Genomic DNA, 25,072 nt, shown 5'->3' on the forward strand with positions numbered 1-25,072 from the left:
AACAATTAAATACATACTTTGGTTATGTCTTCACAAAGGAGGACACAAATTACCACCCAGAAATGTTGGGGAACATAGGGTCTAGTGAGAAGGAGGAACTGTATGAAATCAATATTAGTTGGGAAAGGCTGTTAGGGAAATTGATGGGATTGAAGGCCGATAAATCCCCAGGGCCTGATAATCTACATCTCAGAGTACTTAAGGAAGTGGCCCTAGGAATAGTAGATGCATTGCTGGTCATTTTTCAAAATTCTATAGACTCTGGAACAGTTCCAACGGATTGGAGGGTAGCTAATGTAACCCCACTATTTAAAAAAGGAGGTAAAGCGAAAACAGGGAATTATAGACCAGTTAGCCTGACATCAGTAGTGGGGAAATGCTAAAGTCCATTATAAAAGATGTAATAGCAGAGCACTTGGAAAATAGTGACAGGTCGGACAAAGTCAACACGGATTTACGAAAGGGAAATGATGCTTGACAAATCTACTGGAATTTTTTTGAGGATGTAACTAGTAGAATCGATAAGGGAGAACCAGTGGATGTGATTAATTTGGGCTTTCAGAAGGCTTTCGATAAGGTCTCACATAAGAGATTCTTTTTGGGCCTCCTTATCTCGAGAGACAATGGATACGCGCCTGGAGGTGGTCAGTGGTTTGTGAAGCAGCGCCTGGAGTGGCTATAAAGGCCAATTCTGGAGTGACAGGCTCTTCCACAGGTGTTGCAGAGAAATTTGTTTGTTGGGGCTGTTGCACAGTTGGCTCTCCCCTTGCGCCTCTGTCTTTTTTCCTGCCAACTACTAAGTCTCTTCGACTCGCCACAATTTAGCCCTGTCTTTATGGCTGCCCGCCAGCTCTGGCGAATGCTGGCAACTGACTCCCACGACTTGTGATCAATGTCACACGATTTCATGTCGCGTTTGCAGACGTCTTTATAACGGAGACATGGACGGCCGGTGGGTCTGATACCAGTAGCGAGCTCGCTGTACAATGTGTCTTTGGGGATCCTGCCATCTTCCATGCGGCTCACATGGCCAAGCCATCTCAAGCGCCGCTGACTCAGTAGTGTGTATAAGCTGGGGATGTTGGCCGCTTCAAGGACTTCTGTGTTGGAGATATAGTCCTGCCACCTGATGCCAAGTATTCTCCGAAGGCAGCGAAGATGGAATGAATTGAGACGTCGCTCTTGGCTGGCATACGTTGTCCAGGCCTCGCTGCCGTAGGGCAAGGTACTGAGGACACAGGCCTGATACACTTGGACTTTTGTGTTCCGTGTCAGTGCGCCATTTTCCCACACTCTCTTGGCCAGTCTGAACATAGCAGTGGAAGCCTTACCCATGCGCTTGTTGATTTCTGCATCTAGAGACAGGTTACTGGTGATAGTTGAGCCTAGGTAGGTGAACTCTTGAACCACTTCCAGAGCGTGGTCACCAATATTGATGGATGGAGCATTTCTGACATCCTGCCCCATGATGTTCGTTTTCTTGAGGCTGATGGTTAGGCCAAATTCATTGCAGGCAGACGCAAACCTGTCGATGAGACTCTGCAGGCATTCTTCAGTGTGAGATGTTAAAGCAGCATCGTCAGCAAAGAGGAGTTCTCTGATGAGGACTTTCCGTACTTTGGACTTCGCTCTTAGACGGGCAAGGTTGAACAACCTGCCCCCTGATCTTGTGTGGAGGAAAATTCCTTCTTCAGAGGATTTGAACGCATGTGAAAGCAGCAGGGAGAAGAAAATCCCAAATAGTGTGGGTGCGAGAACACAGCCCTGTTTCACACCACTCAGGATAGGAAAGGGCTCTGATGAGGAGCCACCATGTTGAATTGTGCCTTTCATATTGTCATGGAATGAGGTGATGATACTTAGTAGCTTTGGTGGACATCCGATCTTTTCTAGTAGTCTGAAGAGACCACGTCTGCTGACGAGGTCAAAGGCTTTGGTGAGATCAATGAAAGCAATGTAGAGGGGCATCTGTTGTTCACGGCATTTCTCCTGTATCTGACGAAGGGAGAACAGCATGTCAATCGTCGATCTCTCTGCACGAAAGCCACACTGTGCCTCAGGGTAGACGCGCTCGGCCAGCTTCTGGAGCCTGTTCAGAGCGACTCGAGCAAAGACTTTCCCCACTATGCTGAGCAGGGAGATTCCACGGTAGTTGTTGCAGTCACCGCGGTCACCTTTGTTTTTATAGAGGGTGATGATGTTGGCATCGCGCATGTCCTGGGGTACTGCTCCCTCGTCCCAGCACAGGCATAGCAGTTCATGTAGTGCTGAGAGTATAGCAGGCTTGGCACTCTTGATTATTTCAGGGGTAATGCTGTCCTTCCCAGGGGCTTTTCCGCTGGCTAGGGAATCAATGGCATCACTGAGTTCCGATTTGGTTGGCTGTATGTCCAGCTCATCCATGACTGGTAGAGGCTGGGCTGCATTGAGGGCAGTCTCAGTGACAGCATTCTCCCTGGAGTACAGTTCTAGGTAGTGCTCAACCCAGCGGTCCATCTGTTTGCGTTGGTCAGTGATTATGTCCCCCGATTTAGATTTGAGGGGGGTGATCTTCTTGATGGTTGGCCCAAGAGCTCTCTTCATGCCATCATACATTCCTCTGATGTTTCCGGTGTCTGAGGCCAGCTGAATATGACTGCATAGGTGTTGCCAGTAGTCGTTTGCGCAACGCCTAGCTGTTCTTTGTGCAGTACTTCTGGCTGCTTTAAGTGCTGCGGATGTTAAATCGCTGGGGGCTTTCTTGTAGTTCAAAAGTGCAATGCGCTTAGCGGCTATGACAGGTTCCAGCTCTTCATTATGAGATTGAAACCAGTCTGCATTTCTCTTCGCACTTTTGCCGTAGGTGGTCAAAGCTGACTCATAGATGGCGTCTCTGATGTGGGCCCACTTGGTCTCAGCATCCCCTGTGGGAGTGTTTTGAAGGGCTGTTACAAGTGAATTTAGAAATTTTTGTAACAGCTGTGGGTGAGAAATTCTGCTCGTGTTGATGCGCGGGTGGCCCTTCTGCTTGGAATGATGCAACTTCTTTGGTCTGAGTCTAACCTTGCTGCACACCAGGGAGTGGTCGGTGTCGCAGTCCGCACTGTGGAAGCTGCGTGTGATTTGAACACTGTTTAAGGCGGCTCGCCTTGTGACAATGAGGTCTAGCTGGTGCCAACGACGTGATCTTGGGTGCCTCCATGAAACCTGGTGACAGGGTTTAGTGTGAAAGAACGAGTTGGTGATGCAGAGGTTATGATAGGTACACAACTCAAGCAGTCTCTGCCCGTTCTCATTCATCCTTCCAACGCCATAGCGCCCAAGGCAGGAGGGCCATGAGTCATGGTCGGCCCCAACCCTGGCATTAAAGTCCCCCAGCAGGAATAGGTGTTCGGTGTTGGGGATGCTGCTAATGATGTTATGGAGTTGTTCATAGAACTGGTCTTTAGCTTCAGGTGCGGAACAGAGTGTTGGAGCATAGATGCTGAGTAGGTGTACTGGACCAGAGGTGGTGAGCAGTCGGATGGACAGTATGCGTTCCGAGCCATTTGAGGGAGGCTCTATCATGCTGAGCAAGGAGTTTCTGATGGCGAAGCCCACTCCATGCTGTCTTGGTTCTTCAGGATCCCTGCCCTGCCAGAAGAAGGTGTAGTCTTGCTCTGCTAGAGAGCCACTCGCGGGGAGGCGAGTCTCCTGAAGTGCTGCAATGTCCACATTGAGTCTACTGAGCTCGTTGTTAATGATGGCGGTCTTCCGAGAATCGTTGATTTGTGTAAGGTCTTCCGACAGGCCAGGACACATAGTTCTGACGTTCCAGCTTGCAAAGCGAAGGGCTGGTACCTTCTTTCCTTTTTTCATGTTGTTTGGTGCGGTGTATCAGTCCACCTTTCGGGCAATGACCCTGAGCTCCAAGCACCCATTGAAGCAGGCAGACTGTGGCGGGACAGAACCTTATTGACCGGGGGCTGCCCGGTTTGAGGCGGGCGGTAGCTGTCCAGTGAGGTGCAATGACCTCTCCCACCGACAAAGGCAACCCGTGGCGCCCAGTTTCTACGCCAATTTATCTGGACTTATAACCCGTAACTGCTGCCTTCCGTGTTGTTTCAGTCGCTGTGAGGCAACTATGGAGTGACCTCTCCATGGCGCATGCCTGGGCAAATTTATGGAGGTTGAGAGTTGCCCAGTCGTCAAAACCCCCCTCTCGGCCTTTCTGGTGGGGTCCAAAGGAGTGCAGGACACGACGTTTGGCACCAGTATGGCTGCAGGAACTGCCGGAAACATGCCAAAGGTGACACATGACCGCCTACGGGGTTCCGCTCCGGATTTTCTGTTAGGGTTTACTCCCTTAGCCTTGGTCTCTCCCGAGACGCCCACAAGGCAGTGGGGTTGTTGGGGCCCCTACACAGGTGTAGGATGGTGCCGGTGGGAGGAGGGGATGCAAGGGGGAGGGGTAGAGGGAGGGGGTGGGGGGGGGGTGCAGGGGAAGGGGGTGCGGGGTGAAGATGGTGCGAGGGGGGGGCGGGCTGGGACGGGGTTGTGAGGGGGTGAGCTGAGAGGGTGGAGCAGGGAAGGGGACGGGGGTGGGGGGGGTGGAAGGGGGGTAAAGGGGGGGGGAGGGGGGGTGGAATCTGGTGCAGGTAATAAGCCATTTCCTCAGTGCCCACCATCGACGTCCGGAAAGCTCATCCACGTCCTTCGGGAGGTGAAGCATCATTTGGCAGACTTAGAGGTGATTACATTTGCTAAGGGTTTTTTTTTTGCAGTGGTTTAAATAAAGGCATGCAGCATTGCCGACAGTGCGCTGCAGATGCTCTCCGAGCCATCTCCCGCGGGCGCTTTGAAGTTGCGGCCGGGGGGGCTGTTCGTGGATGTTTTGGGTGTTCGGGGCACCTTTTCACAGGACTTCTCTCGGGTCCCGCAGCTCCTTCTTCACCTCAATGGACTTACCGCATGCCGTGGCTGCAGACACTCTGGACTGTGAAGACAGCAGGATCGGAGATTGAAGTATCGGCAGCTGTGCTCGTCAGTTTCATCCGGATCAATTTCATTGAGAAAACAAAGAGCAGGTGTGGCTGGGGGAGGGCAGTGGGCCCAGGTAACATACACTAAACTAACTGTTAACTTTTAGATAGGGCTAAAATGAACTGATTTAAAGAGCCAGGGGAATTTAAACAGTTTAAGAGGGCAGATTGGGGGAGAAAACGTTAGGGATGGGAGCAGATGGCCATGGATAGAGTTGAACAGCAAGGGAGCTTCCTAGGGAGCTTCCAGCCCAGGAGCCATCTTGAAAGCTTAAGAGATTAGCATGCAAAATTAAAGCACATGGAATTGGGGGTAAGGTATTGACATGGATAGAGAACTGGTTGGCAGACAGGAAGCAAAGAGTAGGAATAAATGGGTCTTTTTCCGAATGGCAGTGACTAGTGGGGTACTAGCAGGGATCAGTGCTACGACCCCAGCTATTCACAATATATATTAATGATATAAATGAGGGAATTAAATGTAATATATCCAATTTTGCAGATGACACAAAGCTGGGTGTGAGTGTGAGCTGTGAGGAGGATGCAGAGAAGCTCCAGTGTGATTTAGACAGGTTGAGTGAGTGGGCAAATACATGGCAGATGCAGTATAATGTGGATAAATGTGAGGTTATCTACTTTGGAGACAAAAACAGAAAGGCAGATTATTATCTGAATGGCGATAGATTAGGAAAAGGGGAGGTGCAGCGAGACCTGGGTGTCCTTGTGCACCAGTTGCTGAAAGTAAGCATGCAGGTGCAGCAGGCAGTTAAGAAGGCAAATGGTATGTTGGCCTTCATAGTGAAAGGATTCGAGTACAGGAGCAAGGATGTCTTGCTGCAATTATACAAGGCCTTGGTGAGACCACATCTGAAGTATTGTCTGCAGTTTTGGTCTCCTTCTCTGAGGAAAGATGTTCTTGCTATGGAGGGAGTGCAGTGAAGTTTCACCAGACTGATTCCTGGGATGGCAGGACTGACGTATGAAGAGAGATTGAACAGTTCCGAAGAAGGGTCACTGACCCGAAACGTTAACTCTGCTTCTCTCTCCACAGATGCTGCCAGACCTGCTGAGTATTTCCAGCATTTCTTGTTTTTATTTATAATAGACAGATGCTGCTTGGCCTTGCAATGACAACTGACTTTTAATAGGCTAGTAAGGTTCCAATCTACCATCCAGTTCATTCTTTTCTGACCAGCATGCCATGCAATATTCCAAAATCCAATTACACCTGGCATCATGATGTAGCTGAGCTTAATTTCATATTAGTGATTTACATCTTCTAAAGAATGGTTAGAATGTTTAACTTGCTACCAGATGGAGTAGTTGGGGTGAAGAGCAAAGATGTCTTTAAGGGGGAGCTAGATAAGTACATGAAGGAGAAAGGAATAGAAGGTTATGTTGATAGGATTAGGTGAAGAAGGGTGGCAGGAGGCTTGTTTGGGGCATAAACACTGGCTGTAAATTCTATGTAGATGTTCTGGACAATCAAATTTACCAAAGTATCAGATTCTCCCTGGAAGCTCCAAACAGACTTGGTCACTCTCAATGTTGGAACTTGAGATAGGATATCAGTTATTGTTAGCCCCTTTTCTGGCACATGAGAAACTGTAGACAAGAACCTCATGATGTGAAATTTCCATATTTACAGCGACAATCGATTACAATTAGATCCTAATAATGGCATTAGTGCCTTGTGATTATTTTCAATCTGAAAAATATTCCCAATTGGGCAGGTGCCAAACCTTTCACATGCTAATTCCCTTCCAGCGTAAAATAATACACAATCAAGGTCACGTGCAGAAGTGCACATCACCCTCTTGGGGTCATAAAGCACTAGTGTAAGTGAAGTGTTCAGTTCAGATTTTAATCTCCTGAAATGCTTGCTGTTGAGCACTACTCCAAATCCAGGCATTGCTTTTACACAGATGTTACTTGAGTGGCTTTGTTATCTTTGTTAGATGGGGTGTGAATTTTCTCGTAGTTGCTTCATCATCATTATTGACCTTTAGAGATGTTAATTGTTGGAGCCATGTTAGTGATTGGCTGTACCTTCTCAGGGTGTGTCTCAAGTCTTGTCGAGTCTATAGCATGTATAAAGAAAATACACTGATCTTTAAGAATTCACTTGTCATTCCAATTCATTGTAACTTCCCTTTGTGAGATTCCCAGGAACTGACTGTTTGGATCCTCCCACACAACAGGATATCATCGATTTAGCATACAATGCCTTCCAATTCTTCAAGAATGGTGACACATGCCGCTGAAAATATTCATGTACTCAGGAAATCCAAAATTATAAGGAAAGAGCGGAGAAGTGGGATTAACTGGATTGGTCTTCGAAAGAGCCGGCTCAGACTCAGTGGACCAAGTGACCTCCTTCTGTGTTGCACTATTCTATGATTCCATGAACACAGAACGCTGTCAGCGGAGCTAAATCTGGCCAATCAATGATGGTACATTTCTTTTGGCATACACATTCATGAACTTAATCATATCCACATGTTCGTACTTTGTCATTTATTTTGGAACTACAATGAGATTGCACACCCATCTGAGATCAGTTTTGCCAGAGATGTTACATCTCTGCATTCCAGTCTAACAACGACTTCTTTAAACTTTTGTAGCCTTGGAATGGATATATGTCCGAGAAGAGATAAAGGCCTGAATATTTACAAGCCTGCACATTTGGAGCCATCGGGTGTTGAGAGGTTGAGGGGGGAGGGTGGTCGGGTAGGGGTTGGTGAGGAGTTATGGAAGGATAATGCAGAGTACAGCTATTCCTACAATTAGATTGCGGTTGGAGGTGAAGATGGTAGTCAGGGGTCGGGTCCGATTGCTGAGGATGGAACAGACAGGTTGCGGGAAGGGAGGTGGGTTTACAGGCTAGTTTGCTGGGCCAGGGGAAACACACCACAAGCAATGCTGTAAAGGCACTTAACATATAGATCCAGCCCTTTCCTGCCTCCTTTTCCCTGAAGGGCTTCCCAAAGCCCAGGAAACTCAGCCAGCATAGGTTAAAAATAAAAACAGTGTTAAAGTTATTGGGTTTCAACAACTGTTCTGCCCCCAGCCCCCAACCCCTGACTCCATTAGAATATTTCTATTAAATCTGGACATTTGTCTGAGTCAAAAGTCCAATACTGTAGTACATGCCAGAGGGCTGACGCAACATTGATGTCGTCTCCTTTATTTTGGGCCATTTTGTGAACCTGCCATGCACATCTAAGAGATTATGTTCCAATCCTTACAGAATTTTCCTATAGAGGAAAGCAGAAACACTACTGAACACTGAATCTGGGGTAATGTGTAGTTTGCTGCCCTCTCATGTTGTTGTTATTTTGTATGGAACAAGTGCTCTGGGTGGGTTACAGTTTAGAAATACAGCCTGTTTAGGCCAATATAGAAGAAACACATCTCTCATTTACGAATGCATTTTTGTCAAATTTGAACTTTTTTTTTTAATCCATGGCACCCTTTAGCAAACCAGTTAAATCCAGTAAGGTACTTCAGCAACATACTCTTAAAAGTATCTATTTTAAATCAGAATCTACTACCTGATTTGGTACCAAAAAATAGAAATTTAATTTAAAAACACAGAGGGCTGAATTTTCAGGCCCCGCCAAGGTCAGGGACGGAAGCAGACAGGGCCCAAAAATACTGTGCTGACCGGAGTGCTGGTTTCCTGACCACATACCCAGCGCTGGCCATTTCTGGCAAGGTGGGTTCGGGCCTGGCAGGGCTACCCACCCCCACAAGGCGGGCAGCCAATTAGGTTCATTAAGATAAAAGCAAAATACTGCAGATGCTGGAAATCTGAAATAAAAACAAGAAATGCTGGAAATACTCAGTGGGTCTGGCAGCATCTGTGGAGAGAGAAGCAGAGTTAATGTTTCAGGTCAGTGACCCTTCATCAGAAGGCTCATTAAAAGCCTTGTTAAGGGCAGTTAAAGGAGGCCTACTGGGATTGTCCAGTCAGCCTCCAGTTTTCCAACAAGAAGGGGGGCAGATTAATTGCCTGGAGGCGGGCACCCAGCAGCAGGCGGGCACCCAGCAGCAGGCAGGCACCCAGCAGCAGGCAGGCACCCAGCAGCAGGCGGGCACCCAGCAGCAGGCGGGCACCCAGCAGCAGGCTGGTCGGGGGTGTCAGTAATCCAGGCAGACCTACAGGCCCTCTCTGCCTGCCTTGATGTGGGTACAGCCATGGCCGCCCTGAAGAGGGATTCCCCCAACCCCACTGCCACAGTGGTGGCCCAGCTGCTTTTTCTGTTTTTTAATTTAATTTTTTAAATAGTTGATGGCTTACCCTTTACGGTAGCCTGCTGCTCCTCTCAGGCCAGAAGGCCTCTGATTGGCCCTCCAGCTTTGAGAACCCACCTGCCGATCTTAATTGGACAGGGAACCTGTCTCCATGCCAAATAAGAGGGCGCCCCAGTCAAAGTCCCAATGAGTGACTGTTTACCCCCCAGATTCAGGACCTGTTTTCTAACCCCAAAGTGAAAATTCAGCCGTCAGAATGTTAAATGGTGTTTGATTCCGACAGTTTTAATACAATTAAAAAAATAAATATAAAGTTCTATTGTGAGACACCAGCCGTGCTGTCAAGTCAGTTCAGTATTAGGGCGGCACAGTGGCGCAGTGGTTAGCACCGCAGCCTCACAGCTCCAGCGACCCGGGTTCAATTCTGCGCACTGCCTGTGTGGAGTTTGCAAGTTCTCCCTGTGTCTGCATGGGTTTTCTCCGGGTGCTCCGGTTTCCTCCCACAGCCAAAAGACTTGCAGGTTAATAGGTAAATTGGCCATTATAAATTGCCCCTAGTATAGGTAGGTGGTAGGGAAATATAGGGACAGGTGAGGATGTGGTAGGAATATGGGATTAGTGTAGGATTTGTATAAATGGGTGGTTAATGGTCGGCACAGACTCGGTGGGCTGAAGGGCCTGTTTCAGTGCTGTATCTCTAAATAAAAAAAAAATATTGTTGGAATAAGATATTTAACTTACAATCTTATAAACAACTACATTAAAAGTAATCTTTACACATTTTCGCAAAAGATTTTCCAGGTTATCAACTTGTTTATGCAAAATATATGGGGAAAAACATTCAAACAGAACTATTTTGAACAAACTGTACTCACTGTGAAAGACAAAGCTTTTTTCTTTTCTTTCATTCTTGTAATGGCATTTCTCACCTGCAGAAAAGAAATCAATCAAATCATATTGTATGCATAAAGTGAGCATGGGTGCCAAGTATCTCATTATATCTGTATCTGAAATTTGCTTCTATTTTCCTTCAATTGGAGTTGATTGTGTTTGTATTTAAATGTAATAATTAAAAACTGAATATAATGATAATAAGAAAACCACAACATTGTGAAAAATAGCAGATTACACCTTATAGTATAAAATTGACATCAGAAATAATCTCATGCATGCAAATAATACGGTGCAAATGCTCAAAAGCAATGCATTCGCAATATCACAAAATGTTACTTAGTCTTTTTAACCTCACACCATAATGTTAATTCCTCTCTCCTATGACAGTTAGCCAAATTTTACATTATGATGTACAAGCCTCAATTTTCTGATTGAGCAGAATAATGAATTAAAAATGGAGGAGTGCAATTTACACCCCCCCCCCCATCCCCCCATTAGTGAAATAGGCTAAACTGCCATATTTTCAACCTCATTGCATTATTATAGATGAACTCCTGACCTTAACAGTGCTCTTGCCTTTGTTTAGGGTTGCGGTGGGTGGGGGATGGTGGTGGTGCAGGAACCTGTGTGCCACTGTTCGATATTAAATGCCTGCAGCAGCTTAATAAGTCTATTCAACCATAAATTATTTCGGCAACCAAATTTTGACTTACCTACTTCAGGAACATCAGCAAGGTTTACAAGAGGGCTAAAAGCTCTCTGGTTCAGCTGGGAAGTAGTGGACATGCTTCTCCACAAAGTTAAACTGAGGACAACCATACAGTTTCTATCAAGCAGATGCCGATCCAAAGGAGAGCAGCATAGCAAAAGTGGCTGGTTGTGGCAATGACATTACCAAAGTGGAAGAAGGGTCAACAGCATACAGCAAAACTGCACTGTGCAAAACAGGTTGTCACTTGCAGTGACCTCCCCTCATTGTTAAATTGAATGAATAGCTTACCATCAATGCCAGTAGGCAGCATGGTGGCCTTTACACCCAAAGCTTTCTCATATTCTTTCCCTCACAGCCTTATGTGAAATCACCCCACTCAAAGCCTCAGATGAACTCTAACTATTATGCCAGGAGTGAGAATCCATATAGTTTACCACAAATAGCAAAATGATGAAATTCCCATTACAGTGGTCACGTACTGAAGCCTTCAAACTGACATACTCTCTAAATTATCACATGAATTAAAAAAATATACTATATATACTTACCATTCCAGGAGTTTATATACGTTAGCTCATTTGGCATTACTTGGAACATCAGGAGATATATGTGGTTGTATACAAAATAGATCAATATAAAAATAAATTGCATACCTCACTGTTGTATACAGCATACACCAAAAATATATATAGCCCCTAAAACAAAACAAAAATTTATAAATACATGGGTTATATGGTCTTACTGATGCTTACTTGTATTTAGTAAAAACGATCAACAGACCATTTTAAAAGAAAACTAGTGGATCTCCAGTTGTTGTTTCAGGTCTTCACAGTCTTCCCTTGGAGAATAATGTGCAGTGATCGAAGGATTCACAGACTGATTAATAGTCTGACAGGCCATGATATGAATGCTCCTTCCATGGCCAGAACCATTTTTATGCCAGCCGATAGGGTGCTTAGTCCTCTACAGTGGGAGGGTATAATGGGTTCCTAAAACCTACCGCAGTTAAGAGTACTGTGCACAGTTCTGGTCATCATACTGTAAAAAGGACATAGAAGCACTGGAGAAAATGCAAAAGAGATTTACAAGGATGGTACCAGAACTAAGGGTGTACAGCTATCTGGAAAAATTTAACAGATTGGGGTTTTTTTATTTTCGAAAAGAGATGACTTAGAGGTGTCCTGATAGAGGTCTTTGAAATTATGAATGGGCTGGACAGGATAGATGTGAAAAGAATGTTTCCACTTGTGGGAGAATCCAAAACTACAAGTTGGTTATGAATAAATCCAATAGGGAAATAAGGAGAAATTTCGTTACTGCGATAGTGGTTAGAATGTGGAACTCACTACCACACAAAGTGGCTGAGGCAAATAGCTTAGGTGTTTTTAAAAGGAAACTAGATGAGTACATGAGAGAAAAGGGACACGCAAGATATGCTGAAAGGCTGATAAGATGGAATGGGAGAAGATCATGTGGAGTATAAACACCATTACAGACTAACTAGGTGGTTTCTGGGCAGTATATTCCATGCAATTCTATGTTACCCATATGGTGAGAGGTGGAGGGGTGTGACGGGGTGGGACACAAGTGGCCCAGCTTTATGCCAATCCAGAATTCTGAGCCAGAGCTCCTGTTTCCACTCACCAGGACTGTCTAGAGCAGGGTTTAAATCTTGCATCGTCTGACTCAGATGTGGTAAAGTTACCAGAGACTCTCTCTATTAAGTACACTCATTGGGGAATATGCTGGTGCACCAAAGGAACTCTCAATTATTTACCATCTAAAAGAAACTGCCAGTAGAAACAAGTGATTAGTCAGGAGTATAAGTAAAGAAATGGACAGAAAGTATTGCTGACTGACTCAGCAGGAGAACAAATTCACCTCTAGCAGTACATCTGAGCAAGAAACTCCAATCTGCACAAAATTTGCAAGTTTTAATCAGGCAACACTTTTTCACTCATTCTTACAAATGTTAAGCATTTAGTTAGTTACATAGAAATTCAGATAACTTGAAAGGTCTTCCATCACTGTTCAATCATATCTTCTAATTCATCATTCAGAACGGAAGCTCCTAAAATGAATGTCTTTTGTATCCCTGATAGGTGTTGAATGCTTACAGAAAGAATCATCTGGTGAGCAACTCCACAGGATCCATCTGATTCACTCAAGCTCCCTCCTGGTCAGTTGTGCCTGCCATTAATTTGTATCCTGCTCACTTAGTACATGCCAAATATGCAATTCTGTTCTTTGCTAGCCTCTGGTCAGAACCCTCCTCCACCCCTCAAGATAATTTTCTAGTACTTGTTTCACCCTCACCGTGCCCCATCCAGAAAGTTCTCTTGTCTTTACTCACAACTCCCAGGTTTTGAAATAGTTTTCTAACCTTTCCCCTGTTCCTTGGCAACATTCCTTCCATCCATCAGCAGCACCCAATCCTATTCCCCAACATGCCTTGCTCTTGACTCACTGCAAGCAACGCCGCAGTAGATCAAATAATTGCAGATTAAGAATCAGTGCCCCAATTATTGACTCTATCAGTTAACACCAATACTATAAGCATGATTTTCTTTCCTATCAAATAGACACAGATTTAACTGGAAATTCTTTGCTTTAGTTAAGACTCACATTTACTTTTCACACGCATAGAAATCAGGGGCTACTCTTCACTATTATAGTGTTCAGTCCAAAGAGATTAACATTGCAAAAGGAACATACAGCTCAAAGTTCTCACTCATTCATATGGCAGTTGAATTTTCTATTGCATTTTGATTGGATCACTGAATGGATAATTATGTGGGCTCACAGTACAAAGATTGCTGTTTATAGAGATCCTGATCACAGCAAAAGTCTGATCCAAATATAGCATTTCTTGGCAAACTAGTTACATGTTTATCAGGATTCAGTTTTACTATACTTCCTCCTTCAACCAGAAGGATGGGACAAACCGGTTGCAAACTTCTTTAGGGCCACTCTCAATACCCAGTCCATCATAGATCAACAGATGTGCTTTGATGTGCCGGCACTGGTCCCGACAGTTCCCCTTCCCTCCTGAGATGGAAAGTTCACTCCCACTCAAAATTCCATCCTGCATGCAGCTAAAACTGGCTTAACTTACCCAAGGAAGGTACATGAGTACAACTGACTGATAAGACTGCAATTCAAACTTTTAATGTGTTGATCTACAGCTCAACATTCTACACTAGAGCTAGCAGGACCGGTGATATGTTCCTTTTTCTAAAAAAAAAATGGCATTTGATTAACATACAGGATATTACATTTATATAATAGTTCTTAATAACTAGATAGCTAAAATAGTCACTCGCAGAGTTTGTGCAACAGTTATGCTGTAATGCAAAGTTAAAAAATATTAGTGAGAATTATTATACACTATTAGCAGTGACATTTTGGAATTTAATGTTGATTTTGCTTATAAAAAGACTTACATTTAAACGGCGCCGTTCACAACCACAGAACATCCTAAAGCACTTAACAGCCAATGAAGTACTTTTGAAATGTAGTCACTGTTGTAATGTAGGAAATGTAGCAGCCAATTTGCTCCCACAAACAATAATGTGATAATGACCAGGTAGTCTGTTTCTCTCATGTTGATTGAAAGAGAGATATTGGCCAGGACACCAGGGATAACCCTCCTACTCTTCTTTTAAATCGTGCTGTGGAATCTGTTACGTCCACCTGAGAGGGCAGACAGGGCCTTGGTTTAGTGTCTCATCTGAAAGACAGTACGTCCAACAGTGTAGCACTCCCTCAGTACTGTACTGGAGTGTCAGCTTTGATTTTTGTGCTCAAGTCCCAGACAACCACTAAATATATTAGTTATGAAATCAAAGCTCCCAAGAAGAAATCACAACTGATCAATTTTTGTCAATACAATTTTTTCAGCAGGCTAACTTATGTAATATATGTAAAGAAAATATAAATCATGTTGATTGCTGATTTATTGGGACTTTTGAATTGAGGTACACATTTGAAACCTTGATAACTCCTGAACCAGAAATTCCTAGTGAAAATTTCCAATGTGGGGGCTGTCTGTGGTAGCAGCACATGAAAACAGGCCCTTAACATTATTTTGTTAAAAGTTCGCTTCCACAAAATATAAGTTTCTGAACCTTCTGCTTTCTTCCATTTAGAATTTCTCGTTCTTTACTTCCTCCCGCTGCCCCAAGGTAATATATCCAGTTAAAGCAGACTTAAACATTTCTTTTCTGCACAATGTTAATGTTCAACTCACCATACTGGACCTTTGAGTTTCCTTAGATGCACAAACACACATACAGCTAATGTTGCAGTTCCAGCTGTGAAAATCTGGATTTATTGTCAAGATAGAAGACTACAAAAACATAAGTTATGAAGTGAGGAAAGGCCACTTGGACAATTAAGTCCATTCCTTCCAGAGATGTTGTACAAGCTTATTTCTAGACTTCAGCTTGTTTATTTAGTTTCCTGTAGCAAAGGTCAGAATTTTTTTTCCTTTTCTTTCAAGGGATTCAAGCAAACCTTCACCATTTGTAACAATCCCATATTTTGATGATTCACCCCAGTTAGCTTTTTTCCACAGATGTTCTGAACTCTGCAGCAAGGAAAGCCGAGGGGAAACTTTTCTGCTCTGATGTGGCAGTGGTATATATGCGAGCTGGGTATGGGTGGATAGCTTGTAGTGAGATGAAATGCTGAGTATGCTTTGGGATTACACTATCCAATACCTCTCACTGCCAGTGCTAGAGACACAGGCAGCTTATGCTATTGGAGTGCACGGGCCTCTTAAATGGTCTAAAAACTACGTAGATTAAAACAAGAACTTCCTTCCTTATATTTCCTAATGATTGCACCCAGAACTTGTATAAAATGAATGTATTTATAAATTGGTTTTCTGGTCTTTAGAACTTAAGATTTTACTGAGGCACAGCTTCTGGTCCTTTAAGTGACAATGAAAGTACATTTTTTAACCATTTTTGTTTGGTTTTGCTGTTTTTTGTTAGGTTAATTCTATGTGTGGCCATTATAAGGTTCAGTTTTGAAATTGTATATTGCTGTCAAACCATACCATAGCACTGGAAACAGGCAAATTCAGCTGTTACCAAACCTTGGCAAACTTCTTCGGTGTTAAACTTCATCCGCATGATGTCCTCATTGCAGAAATTGCATTGACCTGCTCTGCCACCTCTTCCCACAGGCCAGACAACTGCTTTCTGAGAAGTGTCACTCCAAACCAAAGACAGCATTTCTGCTTTGCTTTGTCTCTTGCAAGTTGACTTCCAGGGCATGGTTTGAAAAGGAAGCAGATCTCTCCTCCCTTGTGCCTGTCTCCATCATTTTAAGTAAATTAACAGAACAATTTAAAAACATTGCATTTGAAAAAAGTGCAGGTACTCCTTTAATCTCCAAGTGTTATAATTTAGAGCAAGTTCAACTGTTCAGTCTTTAATCCATAATTATTTCCTGAGAAATTATCTGCTTCAGATATGTACATGCATGTATTAACATCTATAATGTACTGTGATACAGCATTTACAATGTTATTACATCTTCACCAAACTGTTCAAGATTTTGAGTGTTCTATTTCAATCAAATGTCCTGTATATCATGGCAGATGCTGAGATCCAAGTTTCAGTGACCGCAGTATCTCAATATTGCCTAGCAATGGCTAAAAGCTCATAGCACATATAATGTTTCAGGGTAATTGCACCTTTCCTAATTTAATGTGTTCATTGATTTATGCCACAACCTACACATACGCTCCTGAATAAATTCACTTTCATGTAGCGAATACAGGAACACACATGAAAATGTTTTATTTAGCTGGCCAAGGAAATATTTTTAAATATTTTAGATGTTTTAATATTCATTTGGACATACAGATTTTCCCTGCAGTTATACTGGCTTCATGGTGTAAAGCCACCATCTTGTTGAATGGCAGAGTAGGCTACTCCTGCTCCTAATTCGTACGTTCGTCTGTAAATGCCAGCAATCATTTCCCTCCTTCCCGGCCTGTGCGAGGTCAGTACCCAACAGCAGCAGAAGCACTGCCAGTGAGCATCTCCCCAGGACATTGGAAAGGGACAAAGACGCAGCAGTGGAACAGGCAAAAGCCACTCTCTGGGCTGGATTTTAAGAGCCCGCCGCCGATCTCAGCCGCGAGTTCAAAAAATGGTGGCCCGCCCATGCGGGCTGCACGCCAAAGAGCCGCCGCGATCTTAAGTTTGACGGCTCATTTAAATAGCTGGGGCGGGCCGCCACCCCCCCCTCCACAATCTGGTGGAGGAGGCGAGCTGTCTGTCCCCAGCACTGGCGTCAGCTGCCTGTGTGCAGGCGCTGGTGCCCTTTTTAAAGGGCAGCCAGCCCGGCCACCCAATTTAGATTTTGAAAGTCCTATTCCCCAAATTAAATAAATTTCTAACACCCCTTTTCCACCCCCCCCATAACAATTTGCCCTTCCCACCCAAAAACACTTACCTTTTACATCTGACTTTCCCTCCCACAAAACTGCACAAAATTTAAGGTTCAACCCTTCCCACCATCCCCTACAAACATTACATGTATTTGACCCCATTCCACCCGCCCCTCCTGCATTGATAAACCTACCTCCTCACCCCTCCCCACCAGTGGGGCACTTTGTTTCCCCAGATGGAGAACTGAAGGCGTGGGAGTATCAGCCGCCACGCCTCAAGATTCGCAGGTAAGTCTATTTAAATTTATTCATTTTATTCATTTGAATATTTAAATTCTGGCCCCGTTCCCCCAACAGTAGAGGGGCTGCCACAGAGCCTCGCTACTGCCGAGAAGTTTGGGCCATGCCCTCCCAGTGTCAAGGTCCGTGGTGGGCCTCATCCGGAGCCATCTTCAGGTCCCTCCCCCCACCACAGAACCCGATGCCTGGGTGAGAACAAAATCCAGCCCTCTGTTGATGTTGCGCTTTTGTAGGGATTCAGAGGGAATTTTGACACGTAAACACCAGCACAGGGCAGTTGGACTGAATAACCTTATTCTGTGCTATAAATTCTACGTAAAAAAAATGTGTCCTACCTGGGGCATATTACCTTTAGGATCCTGAGGCCAATTATCATTTTCAATCTATAGTAGATGCAGGTATTTTCAGCTCCACTGCCTGGCTAGTAATCTGGCTGTACAAAGCACCCACCCATTGCAGAATCTACCCAATCAATGGAATGAAAAATGGGCTTGTTCTACAATGGGTGTGTGATCCAATTAGTCAGATTGATGCCTAGGTGGTGACGATTAAAATTGATCCACAAAGATTATAGAGCAAATCAGTTTTCCTGCAACATTTATCTTTTATAACATTAGAAAATAATGTTAGATCAAGGCACAGAAAATACTTAGTAGCACACACCAATGGTCCAATTTTGTTTGTCCTGCTCGAGCCTCATGCTCAACCCAAACAAAATATTGCCAGATACAATTTCTGTAACTGTTTATTTTTTCTTGTTTGTAGCAGCATTAATTTAAGTAGGGCATCAGATTCTGGACACTTAGGTAAGTTAATATATGCACCATTTAAGACACTTCCATGTTGACTTTTATGCATGGCCTTCAGTAAGTCAATTATGAAGATATGTAATCCCTCACTTCGAAGTTGAACAAGTCTGTGCTGCTACCTTACAGTAATATTTGTTCTTTACGCTCTTTTGAGTCAAATAGTTTCTTCTGCATTTGTCCATCAGGTTCTTATGGTATTGAGCACAAATTATATTTTCTTGGCTCCGGGTTTCATGCTTTGGCTGGCAGGCTGTGGAGAGAGGAGGGATGGTATCCTTCTGTACCAGGAAGGTTACACTTATTTCTCCTTACTACAGTTTACAAGGAAACAAGGAGATTCAGGACATTATTGGAAATAGACATTAAACTTATCACTTAGCTATTTTCAGAAAAAAAACTTGCACATTCCACAACTAGACTACTGAGCGTTTAGCCAAGTATACAGATTAAGTGGCTTCTTAGCTGCTTTAGAAATGTTGGAAGATGATTATTCAAAGTTCTTGTTCCCATTACTTAAATTGCTTGTTTCAAAACAGCACATTCCTTCCATTTTGTTCGTGGGTCCTAACTGACCATGAAATTAAGGTGTTTAAATTGTTTCAATAAAAGAGAGAAACATAGCCTTAAACTGGCATTCTGAGTTTAAATGCAAGTGCAGTAGGTGGGATTCTTCAAAGGTTGGGCTTAAGGCATGGGGTAGCGAGCTGAGTAAACAGCATTACTCAGCATCTGACCACAATATCACCTGCTCCCAGAATGCTCAATGCTGAAACTAACAGACAGACATCTTCAACTTTGATGAATGCAAAAAATTAAGCACAACAAAATGTTTCAAAAGTTCGAATGTCTACTAAATTGATTAAAGCTATTAATTCTTAAATAAAACCTTAATTATGCTAGAAAATTAATGAACTCAGCTTGGATTTCAGATTTACTGTAACTGTTATGAAAGATTTGTTCAGCAGCTACGCAGATTTATTTTCAAATGTCAAAACCAGTGACGCATTGAAATGCATTCAATTTTATTTTTCAGCACAGCTGTCAAAATGCTGTTTATTAACGTTTAGTGTCAAACTGTCTTACAATCACCCTCTCACTCTTCAGTAAGGTGAACACAATAAAGATTCTTCCTGTCTCCTCTACCTCGTTCTGATACTGTAAGTCAAGGTACCAGACCATCTATTCCGTGACCTGGTCAGTTGCATAGAAAAGTATGAGACTACCCACTTTGGATACAAGAAAAACAATTTGGAATATTTTCTTAATGATGAGAGACTCAGGGCTGGATTTTACTGTAGGCGGATGGGACTTCGCCACCGATATAAAAGTCAGTGGAGAACCCACTTCTGCCTAGCCCGGGGATCCGACCTGCATTTTACGGGTCCCCGGGCTTTAATTATCCTGCGGCGGGACTTCCACCCACTGGAGGGAGGAGGTCCTGCCTCAGTGAACTGCCGCCCAATCAACGGGCCAGCAACTCTTAACCCCAGCAGCGCCACCGCGGCTACTGCTGGAACTGCAGCCGAGCCGATGCCATGGAGCCAGGTCTTCAGGTAAGTTGGGCTTGCCTCGCCGCTGGGGGGGGGGGGGGGGGGGGGGTGGAGAGGGGGGTGCTCGGTCATGGCGGCGAGGCAGGGGTAGTCTTTTGGGGGGGGGCGTCTTGGGTCCCGGGGGTGGGTTGGGAGGCAGGAGCAGCCCTCAATTGGGCACCCTGTGCCCGATTGCCATGGCACCTGACCTCCGCAGCTATTACTGGCCGTTTCTTCCTCACCACGCCCCCCCACCCCCGCCTGACCGCCGTAAAGTTGGCCGGAGGTGGGAATGCTGGGGCGGCATAAAATTCAGCCCTAGGAACTGACAAAAAGAAGAGATTTGGGCATTCATATACACAAATCACTAAAAGCTAGCGCATAGGTACAAAAAGTAACCAAACAAGCTAATGGAATGTTAGCTTGTATCTCAAGGAGTTAGAATACAAAAGGGAGGAAGTTAAACTTCAGTTGTACCAAGCCTTGGTACCATGTTCAGTTTTGGGCCTGCACCTCAGGAACACTATATTGGCCTTGGAGGGAGTAGAGTATAGCTTCACCAGAATGATAGCTAGATTCCAAGTGTTAAATTATGAGGACAGGTCATTTAATTTTTTCACACAAAAGGTAGTGGAAATCTGGAATTTTTCAAGACTGAAATCAATAGATTTTTGTTAGGTAAAATTATCAAGAAATAATGATCAATGGCGGGTCACTGGAGTTGACACACAGATCAACCATCAACCGATTGAATGGTGGTGCAGGCTTGAGGGGCTGAATTGCCTATACCTGTTCTGATCTCCAAATTCCTTTGAATGGGCAAAAGGCCATGCATAAGTCTCACAGGCATCCAGCTCCTGACTCTAAACATCTCAGATCTATTTGACAGTGATTTGTATACTAACACTCCTCACATGACCCATGGCTGCTCATGGAAGTCAAGAGGCCCCTCCCAAGCCCCATACACAGCCTATCACCCACAAGCTTCAAAAGAAACCAACAGACACCCAGATGGACACCATTGTTGATACAGTGCTCTCAACCTCCCTAAAGGAGGCTTTAGGGAGCCTCCTTAAATATTGCATTGGGTTCATCAACCCTCTTCCCAATATGGAGCAATAGTGAGCCCAGTAAGACACCTCAGCTGGATGCACAGCTTGGCCTGAGAAAGGAATAACTAGAATATGTTAGTTCCTCCATGAGGGCCAGATAGTTCTCTTTATATAATTATCCAACATGACTAACATTGCTATCTCCATTTGAAGCACTACCTCCAGAACCTTATATTGCTTCGCTGACTTCAGTGTGAGCCAACTTCCTTGGAACTTTTCCTCCTCTGACTAACAGCCTGTTGTGACCACATCTCCACCATGTACCATTCTTATCTCCATGACCAATAACAGAATAAAAAGCCTGAAGGGAGCGTAGGCTGACCGTTAAAGGAGGAGAAATAGCAAAGCATATGGAGCTGGACCCTAAACTCCACCAACAACAGCAAAATGCTGGAAAGCCAATTCTAAATCTTACTGCACCCCACACAAGCTTTATACATTCCATTCTTCCATACCAGATGACTGCTGGATGGACTGCGGCCAGAAGGGCACTCTCCTGTATATAGTATGGACATGGTTTCTCATCCAAGGTGTTCAGGAAAGCAGTCCAGGAAATTGCGAGGAACATGGAAGGTTTTGCAATTAGAGAGAAATTAGCTCAGTATTTGTTGGGTCTGCCCATTGGAGAAACAGGGCCCTCTAAACGAGAGCTAACATAACTCATCTCAAACAAAGTATGTTTCCCACCTCTGCGGCAAAATTCAGCCCTTCCTACAATAAACATGGCTGAAGCATATGTGAAATATCTGCTAATCAGAATGGAGATGTTTGAACTCTGCTAGGAATTAGGGACTACCAACCAGTCTGGGGATCTGTCTTGGAGCCCCATCAACATAAATCACCCCCTCAGCACAGCAACCCATCCAGTATCCAAAAAGATCACAACCCCAACCAACATGATGACCCCTCCATATTGTCTCCAACTCTAACCAACCCCAGAATCCAAGGCACAACAAGCTGCCTCAGTCAGCCCCGCAGCCTGATGTGCTGAGACATTCTTCTCACAAGCACTGGGTTGCGTTCAGGACAAGCAGCGATTTCACAAACTATGTCTGGGAATGGATACTCTCATTAAACATATTGTTACATTCTCGTTAGAGACCAATAACATTTTAAAGAGAAATTCGAACTCCCAGTTATTAACTGAAAGAATTATGCCACAATATTTCACATTTTAAACAAAAATCTTTACTGTACAAGAGTTAAATAAAGCAAGTATTACTAACTTAACATTATAGTTTGTAATCACTTATACTTTAAACCCAAAAATCTCAACAGAACACTCTCCAATTGACTTTTACTTCCACCGTCGAGTTCCCCTATACTTTACAGAATCTTGAGGATTCATTCACTTCTCTTGGGACCAATCCAAAGCACACCACAGCTCTCAGGAATTCACTTTAACTCTCCTTGGTTTTACAACTATCCTCCAAGGTATGAGATCTCTTGGGGTCTTTCCGCTAGCATCCGGCAAGGTGAACCCTTCAACTCTCCTTCAACACCTCATGATTGTGGACTCCCAGATCAAGCATGGACTTCACTGGCACTCTTGCATAGTGACTTCGAATCAGAAAGCACCCTTGGCTCCTGATAGTCCTTTGCTACTGGGGCTAGCTGCATCCAAACAGCAAATGCTGGGGGCTCTCTTCCGCCCTCTCTGCTTCACCCTAGCTGCTTCCAAAGCCAACTTAACTTTTTGTGAGCAATCACAGAGATAAAAACACTAGACCAAAAGGCATCTCCCTGCATCATCTATCTCCATAGCAATGTGGTACATCTGGAAAGTCTCAGATAGAAATTTAAGCTAATTAACTCCAACTCCAAAAAATCCCTTTGATTCTGGGTACCTGCATAAATAATTCACAATGCCAACAAAGACAGGGCAATTCTCTTCAGACTTACTTCAGATTTTAGTTCCCCAACTAAATGGGTCCAACTGCTATTCTATGGTTCTCACCCCTCTAACTCTGACCGTGTATGTTTACATGGAAAGACTTTTGAAGTGTAAATACCTTGAAAGGTCTAACAATCGCTAAGTTCCAGAGTTTCAATTACTTTACATCTACAAATGTAATTTCCCCAAGACTAAAACTGACCTCTTAAAAAAAATTAATACAAACCATGAACTAGATGATCTTAACACTATCCAATTATGCAACTCAATACTTTATGAGGTCATGGTATATTTATACATATGTATCCTTCATTGTATAATGGCTACATAAAATCTATGTGAAAGTATACTTTTGTTTATTGTAATTTCACATTTTATGAAACTGTCACAGAAAAAGCAAATCAAAAATTGACTAAAAATCAGGAATAGAAAATTGGACAAGAAGTGAGTTAATACACAATATTTTTAATAGATATACAATTTATAAATGCATTGAAGCAGGGGGAGGAACCTGCACATTGAATGGAAATATAGCCAATATCCTTGAATCAATGGTATTTTATTTTAACATATCCTATAAATGCCTTTGGAAATATCATGAATAGAATAATGCTAAATAGGCCCACTAAATAAACAACTGCCTCTCACAGAATAACGGTGAGTTAAAACCATGCTTACTATTTTACATCATAGCTCCTTTTCTGTCAGCAGTTCCCAATGTGTAAAGGATGCTGGACATTCTCCTGTCCATTAGAGTGTACAAAATTTATCTGTGTTAGCCACAGCACATGTGGCAGTGTAGAGGTTGAATTTAGGCCACAAAATTCAGATAAATTAGTTTTTAAAATATTACACTAAAGGCAATAGTTGAGGCATACCACTTCATGTTCTGCTGACCTGATTTATGCTATCTACTTGTTTTTATCACGGCTAGATAAAATGGCTGCAGTCACTGCTATCCATCTTACAAGATTTCCTGACTAAGTGCTGTTCTTCATTTGGACTATTTTGGCAGGGTAAGTGGAAGTAATATTGCTGGATTGCTGCCATGACCTGTCCTTCGACAAAATACCAAAGACTCCTACAGCAGCAGCTTTACTGGTTAATTTGCCAAACCAAGCAATGATTTGATGAATTTCCAATACAATTTTGGATTAACTTAAGTCCAGCTGCAAGTCTGAAACCCTGGGAACACTAACTGCTCACAATGTTAACAATGAGGTCTTCTCCAATTAGGGATGACTTGTTAATTGTTTTAATTGAAAAAGGGGATGTTCAACATGCCCTTTTGTTTAGTTACTTACAAATAGTGTGTAACACAGTATCCCCGTGAAGATATTCTATTTAAAAAGTAATCGCTAAAATATCAAGCAGCACTAGTCACAACATAATTGATAATCCGTAATACAAAGCTGTCCAAAAAGAGGAAGAAGGCTATAACTACATATTTTTGGAAGCACAGCAAAGTATAAAACATTTTATGAATGCTCATGAAAATATATTAATGGGTTCTTCCTGGTCGAAGATAGAAAATATAACTTATATTTAGGCACCATCATCCACCTCCTTGGCCCCTCTTATTGAGGAACCATCTTTTGCCCTGTGACGGAGGCTGTCCCTGCATTGACACCAGTGCAGCAGCCTGTGAAGGTGCCCCCACCAACCAACTGCCAGCTGATGACCCTTCTGCCAAATTGGACTGCTCTGAGCAGAGCAAGCGCGAGGTGTGGGCTGCTGTGTTAGCAGATGTCACTGATAAGGTAAGCAGTTTTTTTACATTTAGGTGGAGCCAAAAAGAGCAGGGGTGCTCCACCTGGCTCCATGGTATTCTTAATGACAGCAATTATCATCCCCGCATACCGCTACATTATTGAAATGAAGCCTGAGGTCCAATTATGGATGTTGGATTGTCATGGTGCAGTGACTAGAAGAAAATTGGGTTGAAAACCAGTTTGATTTTCTTCCCATTATTTTAAATAGAAAGAAAATCAGGCAGGCACCCTTACGTGTGCATGATGGTCCCCACCTGATTTCTCTCTGTATGCCACACGCAGCTCAGGTACAGGAACAGGAAAATCAAATAATAGAGCATAGCCAGACCCGGACAGACAAACAATCTGATTTCAGTCCTTTGCCAAGGCTGATCTACACTTGGCCAG

The 25,072-nt window shown here is 43.6% G+C and overlaps 1 protein-coding gene across 3 annotated transcripts in view; it reads right to left on the reverse strand.

Annotated features, from left to right (window-relative positions):
* Positions 1-25,072, reverse strand: part of adgrd2 (adhesion G protein-coupled receptor D2) — a 198,185-nt gene that overhangs the window by 78,221 nt on the left and 94,892 nt on the right. For all 3 annotated transcript variants that reach the window (XM_068012504.1, XM_068012502.1, XM_068012503.1), the window contains 2 exons: positions 11,517-11,558; positions 10,133-10,186 (listed from right to left, as the gene is read on the reverse strand). In XM_068012504.1, coding sequence (XP_067868605.1) covers positions 10,133-10,186; positions 11,517-11,558 — 96 coding nt within the window. The remainder of the gene's footprint in view (positions 1-10,132; positions 10,187-11,516; positions 11,559-25,072) is intronic.

Source organism: Heterodontus francisci, chromosome 32 (genome assembly GCF_036365525.1).
Source record: "Heterodontus francisci isolate sHetFra1 chromosome 32, sHetFra1.hap1, whole genome shotgun sequence".
NCBI classification, from domain to species: domain Eukaryota; kingdom Metazoa; phylum Chordata; class Chondrichthyes; order Heterodontiformes; family Heterodontidae; genus Heterodontus; species Heterodontus francisci.